Source organism: Elephas maximus, chromosome 19, assembly GCF_024166365.1.
Source record: "Elephas maximus indicus isolate mEleMax1 chromosome 19, mEleMax1 primary haplotype, whole genome shotgun sequence".
Taxonomy (NCBI): domain Eukaryota; kingdom Metazoa; phylum Chordata; class Mammalia; order Proboscidea; family Elephantidae; genus Elephas; species Elephas maximus.
The window spans coordinates 66622023-66635691 of record NC_064837.1 but is presented as its reverse complement, the minus strand read 5'-3'; the positions used below and the strand labels follow the sequence as shown (position 1 = coordinate 66635691).

At 55.9% G+C, this 13669-nt stretch overlaps 1 protein-coding gene across 1 annotated transcript in view; it reads left to right on the top strand.

Moving 5' to 3' along the window:
- UBE2O (ubiquitin conjugating enzyme E2 O) overlaps positions 1–13669 on the top strand; it is a 57889-nt gene that overhangs the window by 35573 nt on the left and 8647 nt on the right. Inside the window, exons 2-10 of the mRNA XM_049859001.1 lie at positions 7166–7225; positions 7369–7479; positions 10102–10199; positions 10699–10762; positions 11318–11461; positions 11921–12030; positions 12114–12264; positions 12509–12981; positions 13321–13475. Of these exons, the coding sequence (XP_049714958.1) occupies positions 7166–7225; positions 7369–7479; positions 10102–10199; positions 10699–10762; positions 11318–11461; positions 11921–12030; positions 12114–12264; positions 12509–12981; positions 13321–13475 (1366 nt within the window). The remainder of the gene's footprint in view (positions 1–7165; positions 7226–7368; positions 7480–10101; positions 10200–10698; positions 10763–11317; positions 11462–11920; positions 12031–12113; positions 12265–12508; positions 12982–13320; positions 13476–13669) is intronic.

The window sequence follows — 13669 nt, the reverse complement described above, 5'->3', positions numbered from 1 at the left end:
CAGCATCAGAACTGCAGGAGCCCCGTCAGTGCCCGGGACCTCAGTGGAGATGGGAGGAGTTGGGTAGGAGGCCCTGAAGTCACCACACAGTTGGAAGCCTGCCCCCCACCACTGATGATACCCTGAGTGTACCCTGCGTCAGTATATCTAAGACTCAGCTCAGAGTAGGTGGTGGGGCTGGGGTGTTTCTCAGATTGCTTTTGCCCTCTTGAGGAGTAGCAAGCCTTCAGAAACCCCGGTGCTGCTCTGACCTTTCAGGAATCTGCTTTGAGTCCTGGCCTGGGCAGACAGCTTCACTCCTGTGTGCCTCTGCCAGGCCTTCTCTTGCCCCTCTTGCCACACAGAGCATCGGAGGTGGTTTGTTTTTCTTTTCTAAAGAAATAGCCTGTTTTCCTTGCTGAGGGCTGCAGGGCTTCTGCACACCTGGGGCCTGACTCGATCCAGCGAAGGTAAGGCCTCACTCGGAACCCAAACCAGGGGCCATTGCAGGCGGTCCTCAGTTTTCCACTCAATTTGGCCCAGTGTGGGGTCGGCAGGTATCATGTCCCTGGGATCAGAGGCTGCTTATTAAGCACCCAGTGGGTGCTGGGCATGATGCTGAGCCTTTTGTGTGTCACGCTGCTCCCAGTTGTGAGCTGAAGACCTGGTATTGATAACATCAGTGACCCCCAGAAGAGACTGAGACGTTTTCTTTCTGGGACGGAGGAGAATACCCACATCCCCCTCTGGCTTGCCCTGGTGTGTGACAGGAGATGACAGTGGTGTGGCCAGTGGCTTCCAGCCTGTGCCGTCAGTGCCCAGCCATCACAGGGCCCCTCCTTGGCCTTTTGTGGGGTTTCCTGCAGCTTCCTCTGTGGCACTGGGAAGCTCTATAGTTTTCTGGAGGCTGGGGGGCCAGTGACAAAGTGAAATCCCACCTTCTTCCCCTCAGGCAAGTGGCCTGCAGTGACCTGATGTTCAGAACCACTTGGAAGGAGCCTCTTAAATTGGCTTCCTTGTGTTTCCAACCTGTGGATCAACTGACAGCCTCAAGATTCCCTGTTTCTATGCCGGGAATGTTTTTTGTGGTGGACTTGTGTTCCTCCAGGTCAGTCAGGAGCGGGGTTACTCTGGACCGGGAGGTCTGGGAAGAGCTGGTTGCTTCTGCTGGGTTGTTGGCTGTAGGCCTTAAGATCATGGTCTGGAGAAGCATGTGTGCCCCAGGGCGCGGGGAGCAGCGGGAGCTGGTGCGGGCCTCCAGGGAGCTCCCTGTTCCTGGGTACAGGCTCCCCAAGCTCAGACGGGACAGGACCTGCAGCCATCCCCACCCTACCCCTCCTCCCTTGCCATTTTGTTTCCAACTTGGAGCACCTCATTTGCTCTACCTTCCAGATAAATCCAGAGGGTGGTCCTTTCTCCCGCCTTCTCCACCCACGCTCTGGTCTCAGCACCTCATTTGCTGTACGTTCCAGGTAAATCCAGAGGGTAGTCCTTTCTCCCACCTTCTCCACCCATGCTCTGGCCTCAGCACCTTTGTGCTCTGAACAGCCCAGCTCCGGCGTCTCAAACCTCAGCGCCACTGATACCTTGGGCCAGGTTATTCTGTGTTGTGGGGCTGTCCTGCGTATTGCAAGATGTTTAGCAGCCCCCCTAAACATCAAAAGCACCGCCACCAATTGTGGCAACCAGAAATCTCTCTAAACATTGCAAATGTCCCCTGGGGGAGGAATTTGCCCCCAGTTGAGAGCCACTGGGCTAACTTGTCTCGCTGCCTGTCTCTCCACAGCCAGGCACTCCTTTAACCTTGTTCTCACGCGCGCCTCTGCTTGGGCCCCGTGGAGCGTCCATCTCACTTAGAATAGAATCCCGAGTCCCCACCGTGGTTCTCTCAGGCCAGAGCAGCCTGACCGCATCCCCACCTCTCTCCTGAGAGCTTGCTCTACCACTGCCGTTGTGGCCCCTTGCTGGTCGGGACACCCCAGGCAGACTTCCACTTGGGGCCTCCGTGGCTGGCTGTGGGTAATGCTCACCCCCTCATTTCACTCAAGCCTCTGGTCAGTGTCACCTGGAGTGGCCCTTCCTACCTGCCCATGGAAAATAACTCATTCGGGCTCCCCCTATTCTGGTCACTCTTTACTCCCCTCCGCCCACATATTGCCCTCTTTTCTCCATGTGTTCAGCTCACTTGATCTGGGTGTCGGCCCGTCTCCCCCACTGCACTTGAGTGTGAACATCCTGGGGCAGGGTCTTGCCGCCCTAGCACCCGGCACGTGGTCAGACAGGCACCTCCTGACAGCCCGGCTCGCCTGCACCCTTAGCCCTGCAGAGGGCAGGTCTGTGGTGTCATGGCCCCTCTTCCCAAAGGATGCCATGGAGTAGAGGATGCCGGCTCTTGGGTCCCACCAGGCGGGCCCACAGCCCTGTACAACGATGTCAAAGGCACGCTCGGTTTAGCAGATACTCGAGCAAAATCTAAAAAGCACCCATAATCCCTCCACACTCGAGATTCAGTTTGCGTTTTGGTTCTTTACCTTTCTCATCATTTTTCTGTTCAGAAATCTCTGGCAGCTATAGCTCTCCCTCAAGAATTGCTAATTCGTGACCCCAAGTTGGGGGGGGTGGGGTTCAGAATTTAGAGCTCATGGTGACCATGAAATCTGTCCGTCCCTCACCCCAGGAACCATTTGTGAAAAACCCCAGTATATTCAGGCTGCATGAGCGGGTGCCTATTGGCAATGGGGGTGTGGGTTTTGTTTCATGGCTTAGTTTTAAGCTGGGATCTGTTTTCTGAGAGCAGGCACAGCATCCTCTAGTGTTGACAGCCTTCCCGGCCGTCTAGTGCTGTGATTTGGGTAACCCACCACCATCAAGTCGATCCTGATTCATGGCCACCCTAGAGGACAGAGTAGAACTGCCCCATAGGGTTTCTAAGGGAGCAGACTGCCACAGTTTTCTCCCATGAAGCAGCTGATGGGTTCGAACTGCCAACCTTTTTTTGGTCAGCAGCAGAGCGCTTAACCGCTGTGCTACCAGGGCTCCTTTGTGATTTGGATACTTGATCCTTTATAAGTGTAGTGGGAAGTGGGGGCAAAATGCTGGCCTGAGCGGCCCCCACACTGCCTTCCACATGCCCCAGGCATGAATGGAACATTTACAACTATACAGCTGGGGAAAGACTGTCTTCAACAAGGCTAGCATTAATCCGAAAAACATAAAATAATAAATGTTGGAGAGGTTGTGGAGAGACTGGAACACTTATACACTGCTGGTGGGAATGTAAAATGGTACAACCACTTTGGAAATAGATTTGGCGCTTCCTTAAAAAGCTAGAAATAGAACTACCATACGATCCAGCAACCCCACTCCTTGGAATATATCCTAGAGAAGTAAGAGCCCTCACACGAACAGATAGATGCACACCCATGTTCATTGCAGCACTGTTCACAATAGCAAAAAGATGGAAACAACCTAGGTGCCCATCAGCAGATGAATGGATAAACAAATTGTGGTATATTCACACAATGGAATACTACGTAACAGTAAAGAACAGCAATACATCTGTGAAACATCTCATAACGTGGATGAATCTGGAAGGCATTATGCTGAGTGAAATGAAGCAGTCGCAAAAGGACAAATATTGTATAAGACCACTATCATTAAGAACTCAAGAAAAGGTTTAAATACGGAAGAAAATATCCTTTGATGGTTATAAGGCTGGGGTGGGAGGGAAAGGGGTTTTCACTAACTAGATGTAGACAAAAATTACCTTAGGTGAAGGGAAGGACAACACACCATAGAGGGGAAGTCAGCACAGCTGGACTAAAGCAAAAGCTAAGAAGTTTTCTGAATACAACCAGACACTTCGAGGGACAGAGTAGCAGGTGCAGGGGTCTGGGGTCCATGGTTTCAGGGGACATCCAGGTTAATTGGCAGAACAAAGTTTATTAAGAAAATGTTCTGCATCCCACTTTGATGAGTAGCGTCTGGGGTCTTAAAAGCTAGCAAGCGGCCATCTAAGATGCATCAGTTGGTCCCAACTCACGTGGAGCAAAGGAGAATGAAGAACACCAAAGAGTCAAGGAGAATTTTAGAGACAGAAAGGGCCATATAAACAAGAGCCTCCATCAGCCTGAGACCAGAAGAACTAGATGGTGCCCTGCTACCACCAATGACCACCCTGACAGGGAACACAACAGAGAGACCCTGGCGGAGCAGGAGAAAAGTGGGGTGCAGAACTCAAATTCTAGTAAAAAGACTAGACATAATGGTCTGATTGAGACTGAAGGAACCCCAGAAGACATGGCCGCCAGACTCTCTGTTAACCCAGAATTAAAACCATTACCAAAGCCAACTCTTCAGACAAAGATTAGACTGGACTATAAGACATAAAATGGTACCCGTGAAGAGTGTGCCTCTTAGTTCACTAAGTAGATACACGAGACTACATGGGCAGCTCTTGTTCGGAGGTGAGATGAGGAGGCAGAAAGGGACGGGAGCTGGTTGCATGGGCATGGGAAATCCGGGGTGGAGAGGGGGAGCATGCTGTCACATTACGGAGGAAGCAACTAGGGTCGCATAACAATGTGTGTATATATTTTTTATGAGAAACTAACTTGAGCCGTAAACTTTCACTTAACGCACAATTTGAAAAAAAAAAAAGAATTGCTGTCTTTTAGAATGTATGAACCTTCCAGAACTCTCTCTACAATTCTGGGGAATTACTTATTTTCTGTCTCAGTTTACCTATATCTGTACAGTGGGGGTGGTAATAATACCTGCCTTATAGGGTTGTTGAGGGTTTCGTGAAATTAGCACACAGAGTGCTTAGAAAGCAGCCTGACTCATGATAAGCACTCGGTTGGACTCTTGTTACAAGGCAGAGGTCCCCGGGAGCACAGCCTTCTTCTAGGCTGAGGGTGCCGCCAGGCTTCGTGATGCAGGCAGTTTGTTAGGTGGTCAGGGAGAGGAAGGCCCCGACAGGTAGAGGGGCACATGGAAGGGCAGTGCCCAGTATGGGTAGAACCCAGGGAATTATGTGCCAAAGTCCTGAAAGACAATGGAGCTCTTCTGTACACAGTACGCTTTTCTCATTTTCCGGAGTTCCCGAGGGACGGGAATGTAACCAACACACGGCTGCTCCTCTCCCGTCACTCCCACCCTGCTCCCAGCACCGTCCAGGCTGTAGAGAAATGGAGAGTAACTGTGTCGGGAAAGATTGGAGATCCCACCCCAAAGATGCAGAGCCTCAGGTGGAGCCGAGCCGACGCCTGCAGGCTGTCACGCACCAAGGGTAGTCGGACAGCCGTCAAACCGAGGACAGCCTCGTCCCCTGGGAGCATGGAGGAGATGCCTGCCTGCCAGCAGGCTCTGCAGAGGTCAGAGGGAGGAGCTGCCTCTCCTTTGCAGTGGTGCCAGTGTCTCTCTCCAGCCACTCCTCTCCACCTCTGCCAGCGCAGGAGTCTCAGCTTCCCCGTGCTCCAAGGCAGGGTCTCGAGGCCAGGGCGCAGCGGGGCTGGTCGGGGTTCCACCAGAGACGGTACCTGTGCTGCCCCTCTCTCTCCTGTCAGCTCTCAGGGACGAGACACAGATGCCACCATGGAGGGGGTCTGTGAACAATCAGGAGCGGCCCAGGTGTGTGGGGAGCCCGCACCCCCTGCTGCAGTTCGGTACCAAGGAGGGTACCCCCTCCTGACCCACACAGCCTGGCCTCTCATTGGATTTCCTAGTACTGCAACTTCTGGTTTCTATGGCAACTTGGAAAAACCCGCAATTGTGGCTTTTTGGAGTCTAAAACAGGAGCAGGGGGCCGGGGTAGGGTGGGGCAGCACAGAAAATACCAGGTCCTGACCAGAGTGGAGGGTCACAGGATAGAAAGTTCTTTGTGGTAAGAAAGTGGCACCCTCATCCAGCAGGCCCATAGCAGAGTTCTCCCGGCCCAGCACAGCGTCATGCAGTTTCTGACCAGAAGTGAGAAGAGCCTGGACTTGCAGAGGGTCTTCAGCATCCACGACCCGGGGCACAGTGGAGTCGAGGGATAGTAGTCCCCACCAGTATTTGCTGAGCACTTACTTTGCACCAGGCGCTGTGCTGACATTTCTGCCTTTGTGGTGTCATCAAATCACCCGCCCACTCTGAGACAGCACTGCTGTCCTGTTTTACACCTGTGGAAACGGGCCTGCAGCCACGAGCCTGGGGTTTCCTAGCTGGTAACGTCCCAGCGTCCAACTCTAGAACCCGCACACGTGGGCCTGTTCTCACCTGGAGCATGAACCTGTCCCTACAGGAACATCCCTGCTGGTGGGACGGTGCGGTCTGCTTCCCCTTCATATTTCTCCTAAGAATCACATCTTACTAACAGCAGGGCTCGTTTCAGTCATCACCGCAGTTCTGGGGACCGTGAGCCAGGGTCTCCCTCTGTCGCTGGCTCTGCTCTCCAGGAGGGCGCCTCTCCCTGCCCCAGGGGTGGATAGTGTGGAGACCTCTGGGGAGGGGGATGCTGTTGTGTCCTGTTTGGGGAGCAGCCCTTCCACCCCAGAGGTCGTGACCTTGGCATCCAAAGGAGACCGACAGCACCGTGACGTCAGTGAGGAACCAGAGGAGCGGCCCAGGTGTGGGGAAGCAGTGACAGACGCCCAGGCCCTCTGGCCTGTGGAGACCAGCCCTGGCCCTCCTCTTGGAAGCCACTGCTGATGGGTGTTTGTGAGCGACGGGTCAGGTGCTTGTACCTGGACAGACTCCAGAAGTGCACAGTCCTGGGAGTTACTCAGCAGCCCACCGGCCCGTAGTGGGAGAGATAAGGAGCAGGCACAGGTGGCCAGGAAGGATAGCCCAGATTAGCACATGTAAGGTCGGGGGATAGCAGACCTCCAGGGTGACCCTTACGGCCCAGCACTGCAGCCCTCCCCACCCCACTCTCCTCTGCACTGACCCCACCTCTGAGGGGGCACCTGCAGAAGGTGGAAGGCTGGGATCCGTCACTTACCCACTTTGAGTGTGATGAAGGTGCCCCCAGCAAGCATCGTGCTTGCCTTTGGAGGGAGGGGGGCTGGGGGCGCGGGGGGGCTGACAGGGTCTGTCTCTGGCCTGGCGCTGGTGGAAGGGGTGGATGTGACACTTGAGTAGACGCTGGGGGAAGAGTGCAGGGTGGTGGCAGGGGCCCACCTCTCATCTGTGTTTCCCCTCACAGCTGAAGCTGGAGGACCGCTCCGTGGTGCCCCGGGACGTGGTCCGGCACATGCGCTCCACCGTGAGTTCTGGCAGCCCCCTCATTCTCTGCACATGGGGGTGCTGGCCTGGGCACTGCCCAAGGCATGGTCCCCAGGCCCTTGGGTGGTGGCTGGGGCTGCTGCGCCTCCTGTGCTTCTCACCGCAGGTTCCCTCTCACCGCAGGACAGCCAGTGTGGGACGGTGATCGACGTGAACATAGACTGTGCTGTCAAGCTCATTGGCACCAACTGCATCATCTACCCTGTCAACAGCAAGGACCTGCAGCACATCTGGGTGAGCCTGGGCGGGGCTGCACCCACCCTGTGGCCCTTGCTGACACAGCCTGTTGCCAGACAGTGGCCTGCCCGCTCCCTGTCGACGAGTGCTGCTGTTGCTGCTTGAGAGGGGGCCGTGTAGATCCGAGGGGGCAGCGTAGACCACAAGGGGGCATGTAGACCTGAGGGTCCATGTAGACCCTAGGGGGCCACATAGACTCGAGGAGCGGGCTTCCCACTCCCCCACCCCCACCCACCTGAATGGCAGATGTGGCTCCTTTACCTGTTTTCCTTCCTCCTCTAACATTCTTCCTTTTTAACAGGTTTCTTTGTAATAAGCTATTTTTAAACAATTTCAAACTTAGAGAAAAGTTGTAACAGTACGGAGCATTCCTGTACCCCACCTCACCTGGGTTCCCCAACTATTTTGCTTCATTTGTTCCATCAACTGCCCTTCTTCCCTCCCCCACCTCCCTCCCTCTCTAGTCTTTTTTTTCTGAAACATTTGAGAGCAAGCTGCTGCCCCGCGGCCCCGAAATACTCCAGGGTATATTTCCCCAAACAAGGACACTCCTCGACAGTCCTCACAGTCCAGAAACCAGCACAGCTACACCCCTGCCTGGTCCACAGACCCCATTCGCCGTCCCAGCCAGGTGGCCCTGCTCTGGGGCACACTGTGCATTCATTGTCTGTGTTCTGTCCCCTCCTGTCTGGGGCTGCTCCTCTGTTCTTCCCCGTCTCCATGCACTGGGCAGTGTCAGATTCAGCACGACGCCCCTTAGCCTGGTCCCTCCGGTGCTGCCTCATGAGTTGCTTCAGGCCATGGCGTGCCCTCTTGGCGGGGGGGACCACAGAGGCACCCTGAGTGCTTCCCAGCCTCACACCCGGGGCCACGGCATAAAGTGAACCCACCGCCGGGCATCCACTTTGCTCCCTGGTCATGTTGGTGTCTGCCAGCTTTCTCCACAGTGGTGTCTCCATTTACCTATTTTTAACTGATTATATTTTGTGGAGAGGTATTCTGAGATTAGGAGCAGAGGTGGTTTCAGACCTCAGCTGCTAACCAAGAGGTCGGTGGTTCGAACCTACCAGCTGCTCTGGGAGAAAGCTGTGGCAGTCTGCTTCCATGAAGATTACAACCTTGGAAACCCTGTAGGGCAGTTCTGCTCTGTCCTGTAGGGTCATTAGGAGTTGGAATCAACTCAACGGTGATGGCTTTATTCTAAGATTGTGTCAGTATCCCATCTTTGTCAAACCCCAGTCCACCAGCTCGGCCTCCATGAGCAGCCCCCACCTGGGCCTCCATGAGCACCTCCAGTTGCTAAACGGAGATCTGTGGCTGCTCATCCCTCATATTTATAGCTAGTGTCTGGCTGCAGGGACAAGCTTTACCCTCCCTCTGTTTACCTAGTCACTTCATTATGTCAGTATGGGACTCATAGGTGCCTGCTTTATCCAAACACCAAAACCAAACCCGTTGCTGTCGAGTCGATTCCAACTGAGCTACCCTGTAGGACAGAGTAGAACTGCCCCATAGGGTTTCCAAGGAGCGGCTGGTGGCTTCGAACCACTGACCTGAGCTCTTAACCACCGTGCCACCAGAGCTCCCTGTTTTATTCAGTTGGTTGTAATCCGTTCTCTACCACCATTTACTTTATTGCTGAAATTATCCCAGATTTGGCTCATGGGAACCCTTCAGGCTGGTTCCTCTGACCCTCTGACTTTCCGGTCATTTCCTGAGCACTTTCTTACTTTGTGACACACTGAGATGCTCCAGGTTCATCTTGTATCTTCTCTGTCCCTGCCCTGGAATCAGCCATTTCTCCAAGGAGCCCTGGCTCCTTTCAGAGGAAAACAGTGTTTAAAAACCAAGATCTGGGTGCCAGTGTGCCAACTCCCATGAGGCCCTTTCAGGACAGCCCAGGGAACTATCTGTATATCTGAAAAAAAAAAAAAAACCCATTTCCATCGAGTCGATTCTGACTCATAGCGACCCTGTAGGACAGGGTAGAGCTGCACCATAGGGTTTCCAAGGAGCAGCTGGTGGATTCGAACTGCCTACTTTTTGGTTAGCATCCATAGCTCCTAATCACTGCACCACCAGGGCACCTGTGTGTGTCTGCACGTGTCCATATATTTGCGTGTATACACACAAATGCCCCAGTACCTATTCTGTGTATGCATACATACATCTATGAGCCCCTCCTGATGCTTCCAGTTCTCAGGTCGATCCTTCCCATATTCACGGGTACCTTCTCCAGCAGTTCTTGTTATCCTCAATGTATTTAAATATTTACTGCTCAAATCACTTCACTCATTTGGGCAAGTAACCAGTGTCCCCACCGCACAGCATCTGCTCTGCTGCCCCACCCACAGCCCCTCCTGCCAAGTGTCCTTAGATGCCATCACACCCACTGCCTCTGGGTGGCTCTCCCGCACAGGGGAAGAGAAGTGGGACCCAGCTGAGAGCTCTTGGGAAGGGGACCTGCTTGGGCAGTTATTAGGTCCAATGTTGGACCCGTCCAGGCAGTAAATACTCTGGGCCCTTCCTCTCCTGCCTCAGTGAGCCCATGAGGGGTTCCCTGCCCTGGACAGCAGCACTGCCTCCCATTCTCACTGCCCCTGTCCACTTGGCCCACAGCCCTTCATGTACGGGGACTACATTGCCTATGACTGCTGGCTGGGGAAGGTCTATGACTTGAAGAATCAGATCATCCTGAAGCTGTCCAATGGCGCCAGGTAGCACCTCACCACAGGAGCCGCTGGCTGGGGGAGGGCAGCCCAGCGGAAGGAGACGGGGCTGTGATGACGAGTTTTATCAAGGGCAATGGCAGCTGCTGCAGGCACGAGGGCCTTGTGTCCCAGGCCTGACCCTGTTCAGCCACTGTGGCCTCGTTCTCTGGCTCAGTCTCTGGTCTTTGCCCTGTCTTGACTTGGGAAGAGAAGCATTGTCGTTTAGGATATCTGCTAGGGCTGGTGCTTTATTTTAGCCACTTTAATGGTGGTGAGGGCTCAGCCGTGGAGTCAGGGTCTTGCTGAGAGTAGGAGAGTTCCTTGTACCAGCGAAGAGGCTGAGCTGCTGGCACAAGATGAATTGGGCCACCCTAGGGCACTGTGACATATTGGCCCCTCTGGATAACTGCTGTCTGCTGATCAGCAGCTGTGTCCTGGCTGTCGCCCCTTCCGGGACTGCAGTCACTGCCCACTGGTGGAGACAAGACTGTGTTCACTGTTGCAGGTGCTCCATGAACACAGAAGATGGTGCCAAGCTCTACGACGTCTGCCCCCACGTCAGCGACTCGGTGAGTTGGCCTGCCAGGCCTCCATCACCCGTTCCCACACCCTGGACTGTGGAGGAGGGAGAACCGGCCTGCAGCTCGTCGCTGTCCAGGGCCGAGTGCTGGAACCAGGGAGGTGTGCGCCAGGCATGCTGAGAGCCTGGGTGTAGACAGAGCGTTAGAAATGTCATCTGCACTTACGTTCACTTTTTATCTCAGTCTTTGTAGATGTCATTTCTCTGTCTTAGCATGTACACGACACTTTGACACACCACACTATGGCAGCACAGTAGTGCTGCGCCCGGTTTGTGAGTAAATACAAAGGGGTGCGTGACCGAGCAAGTTTGAGGACCCTGCTCTCTCGAGCTTTACTCCTCATAATGTGATCCCGTGACCACTAGCAGGGACAACTTCTCAGGAACATAGACTGTCACAATCTGCATGTAATAAGGCCCCTGGCTGGTTCGTGACTGCATCGGGGTGTCAGGGGTGTCTTAGGGAGTGTGGAGCCTATGAGGTGCGGCTGTCGCCTGAGGGGTACTGTTCACAAGGACTCTTCTCCCACCCCGAATCCCTCAGGGCCTCTTCTTTGACGATTCCTACGGCTTCTACCCGGGTCAGGTGCTCATCGGCCCAGCCAAGATCTTCTCCAGTGTCCAGTGGCTGTCGGGGGTCAAGCCTGTGCTCAGCACCAAGAGCAAGTTCCGAGTGGTAGTGGAAGAGGTGGGACCCAGGGGCCAGGGAGGTGGAACCCAGCTTCCGCCTTGGCCCTCTGTCATCTGAGGGTGCAGCCCTGCTGCTCAACCTCTGGACTCTTGATCTGAAAGGGCTCTGAGGGGGAAGGGACGCCGGGCTCTGGCCATGGAGCAGCTGACAGGCAGAACCCGCACCACGGGGCCAACAGAGCAAGGCCAGGCCAGAGGGTAGCTGTTCCTCTGGGCCCTGACTGGTGGTGAGGTGGCAGCAGGGGCCCCAGGGACAAGGAATAGAACCTCCTCCTGTGAGGGGGGTGTGGTTAGTCACGGCTGCTCCAGGTGTGTTGGTACTGGTGCTGCCTCTGACGACTGGCTCTCTGCCCTGGCGGTCAGGTGGGGCTGGTCCACGAGCCACCCTGCCCAGCCGGTTAGAGGCAGTGCCATGGGAACCTACCTTGACTGTGCTTCTGTCCCTCTGCCTTCCCAGGTGCAGGTCGTGGAGCTCAAAGTCACATGGATTACCAAGAGTTTCTGTCCAGGGGGCACGGACAGCGTCAGCCCCCCGCCCTCTGTCATCACCCAGGAGAATCTAGGCAGGTGAGCTCCAGAGGCCATCCACTCCGCCAGGGCCTGCTCTGGCAGGAAGTGCAGCCTGGCCATGCCCCACTTCTCCGCCTCAGGGTGAAGCGTCTCGGATGCTTTGACCATGCTCAGCGGCAGCTGGGGGAGCGCTGTCTGTATGTCTTCCCAGCCAAGGTAGAGCCGGCCCAGATTGCCTGTGAATGTCCAGAAAAAAACTGCGCCCAGGGGGAGGGCTCTATGGCCAAGAAGGTATGTCCTTGGGGCTGGGAGTTGGTGGGCGTATGAGGAACTGGCCTTCAGCCGTTCCCACAGCAAGGACGGCCACCACCTTGTGGTGGGCAGCTCTGATGACTCTTGCAGGCCACCGAGGGTGACTCTCTGCTGCCCACCCAGACCGAGATGCCTGGGGTCAGGCCAGCTGGTTCCACCCAGGGTGGGGCCGATGGCAGCCCCACACGCCCCCCACAGTGCTCCCACTCCTCCACCCTCGCAGGTGAAGCGCCTGTTGAAGAAGCAGGTCGTGCGGATCATGTCATGCTCCCCGGACACCCAGTGTCCCCGGGATCACTCCATGGAGGACATGGACAAGAAGGGGGACGCCAAGGCCAGGAGCGAGCCGGGCTCCACCAGCCCTGAGGAGACAGTCGACGGTTCTGCCAGCCCAGCAGAGGTGCAGGATGAGGGCCCTGAGGAGTCCCCCGAGGCTGGCGAGCACCTGCCCCCCTTCCTGCTGAAGGAGGGCGGAGATGATCGGCTGCACTCGGCAGAGCAGGATGCAGACGACGAGGCCGCCGACGACACGGATGACACCAGCTCGGTGACGTCCTCTGCCAGCTCCACCACCTCCTCGCAGAGTGGCAGCGGCACGAGCCGCAAGAAGAGCATCCCACTGTCCATCAAGAACCTAAAGCGGAAACACAAGAGGAAGAAGAACAAGATCACCCGTGACTTCAAGCCGGGGGACAGGTGGGGACCGGGGTGCCCTCCGCCCTGGTCACCTATCCAGCCTGAGGCCGGGCAGGGCTCACCCCCACGCCCCACAGCATGATCACTCAGGGTGCCTGGACAGGCCCCGGGGGGAGGAAGGAGGCCCGGGCGGGGCGGTGGAGTTGGCCCTGACTGGGCTGTGCGTGAAAAGCCCTGGTAAGCTGTCCGAGCGTCATGACTCTGGTCCCGCAACCCTTCTCCCCTCCTCTCACACGTGAGGGAGTTTTGGGGTCACCAAGTCCCCGGGGTGGGGTGGGGGCAGAAAGGCAGTCTGCCCTTCCCCTGGGGAAGCAGCCTCATCGCCAGCCCCACCTGCAGGGTGGCCGTGGAAGTGGTGACCACCATGACCTCAGCGGACGTGATGTGGCAGGATGGCTCCGTGGAGTGCAGCATCCGCTCCAACGACCTCTTCCCAGTGCACCACCTGGACAACAACGAGTTCTGCCCGGGGGATTTCGTGGTGGACAAGCGGGGTATGCCAGCACCCCCAGAGGGCCGGGCAAGGGGAGGGGTGGGAGAGTGTCAGAGGTCACCTGAGGTCAGCAAGGAGAGGCCCCTTGCGAAGGTGTCTCCCTCTGGAGGGCTAGTGGGAGGGCTTTGCTGGGTTCTGTGCCCTGTTGGTTTGAGGTGTGATGGGCAGGCTCGTGGCCGGTGGGCGGGCACCACC